At 65.3% G+C, this 1027-nt stretch overlaps 1 protein-coding gene across 1 annotated transcript in view; it reads left to right on the forward strand.

Annotated features, from left to right (window-relative positions):
* BPI (bactericidal/permeability-increasing protein) overlaps positions 1-985 on the forward strand; it is a 10678-nt gene extending 9693 nt beyond the window's left edge. The window contains exons 11-12 of the mRNA XM_009279568.1: positions 111-187; positions 902-985. Of these exons, the coding sequence (XP_009277843.1) occupies positions 111-187; positions 902-949 (125 nt within the window). The 3' untranslated portion in view covers positions 950-985. The remainder of the gene's footprint in view (positions 1-110; positions 188-901) is intronic.
* Positions 986-1027: the final 42 nt, after the last annotated feature.

The following is a 1027-nucleotide window of genomic DNA, read 5'->3' on the forward strand; positions in this document are numbered from 1 at the left end:
GGGGTGAAGAAAGGGCCGGGCGGAGGAGGTGGCCGCCTGCTTTGCACGGCCCGTGCTCCCTCTTGCTCCCGTTCCCATCCCAATGCGGCCACGTGTGTTGTCTCTTCCAGCCAGGTTAGATCAGGGCTTCCCTCTGCCGCTGCCGGACAGAATACAGCTCTCCAATATCCTCGTGCGGTTTCACCAGGTGAGTGAGGAGGGGGAACAGCCAGCCCTGGCCAGAGCCCATCCTGCCGCGGCCGAGCCCCCGCCTGCCGGCATGGCGTGCAAAGCCAGTTCGCCCGCCCATGGTGGGCGGCAGCGGACAGGCGGGGTTCCCCCGTGCTGCAAACTGGAGCCTCGCTTTTCCCATCTGCACAGTGGGGGTCTGGGCTCTGCACCCGCAAGGGGCAACCGGAATTTAAGAATTCTCCAGTTCTTAAACCTAGGGCCTGAATTTCCCACAACGCTTTTGATAGCACGCGCAGCGCGGCAGCAGCGTTAGCCCTGAGCCCCCGCCTGCCCCGGCCGGCAGTGCCTGGGGGGGTGCTGCGTGTGAGCGCGGAGCAGCTGCTGCCGGACACATCTGCCTGTGGCGGGACAGGCAGCGCCCGCCAGACTCGGTGGAAGGAGCCCTGCCCTGTCCTGGGGAGCGGAGAAAGCCCCTGTCGCGGGAGGCCTTGGGGAAGCCCCAGAGGGGTGCCACTATGGGGATGCTGAATATTTATTCAGTGGGGCACGGCTGTGAAGTGTCTTCGGAGCCTTTCCAGGGCTAACGTTAGGCACAGGGGCTGGCAGAACCACGCGTGCCCATCCACCCTCCCTCCCTGCGATGTGGTGGGTGCGGGGGAGCACAGATGCCCGCAACAGAAAGCGCCCGCCAGGGCCCGTCACAGCCCCACGCTTTCTCTTTTTCTCCCAGAATTTCCTGCTGCTGGGAGCAGATGTTCACTATCAGCCCCGGGGATGAAGACAAGGCGACGAGAGGGACCTCGAGCACCAAAAATGCCCCCTTCGCCCCCTTCCCTCCCCCCGGCCCCGCCGCCGG

This window comes from Aptenodytes forsteri, unplaced genomic scaffold (genome assembly GCF_000699145.1).
Source record: "Aptenodytes forsteri isolate BGI_AS27 unplaced genomic scaffold, ASM69914v1 Scaffold483, whole genome shotgun sequence".
Classification (NCBI taxonomy): Eukaryota; Metazoa; Chordata; class Aves; order Sphenisciformes; family Spheniscidae; genus Aptenodytes; species Aptenodytes forsteri.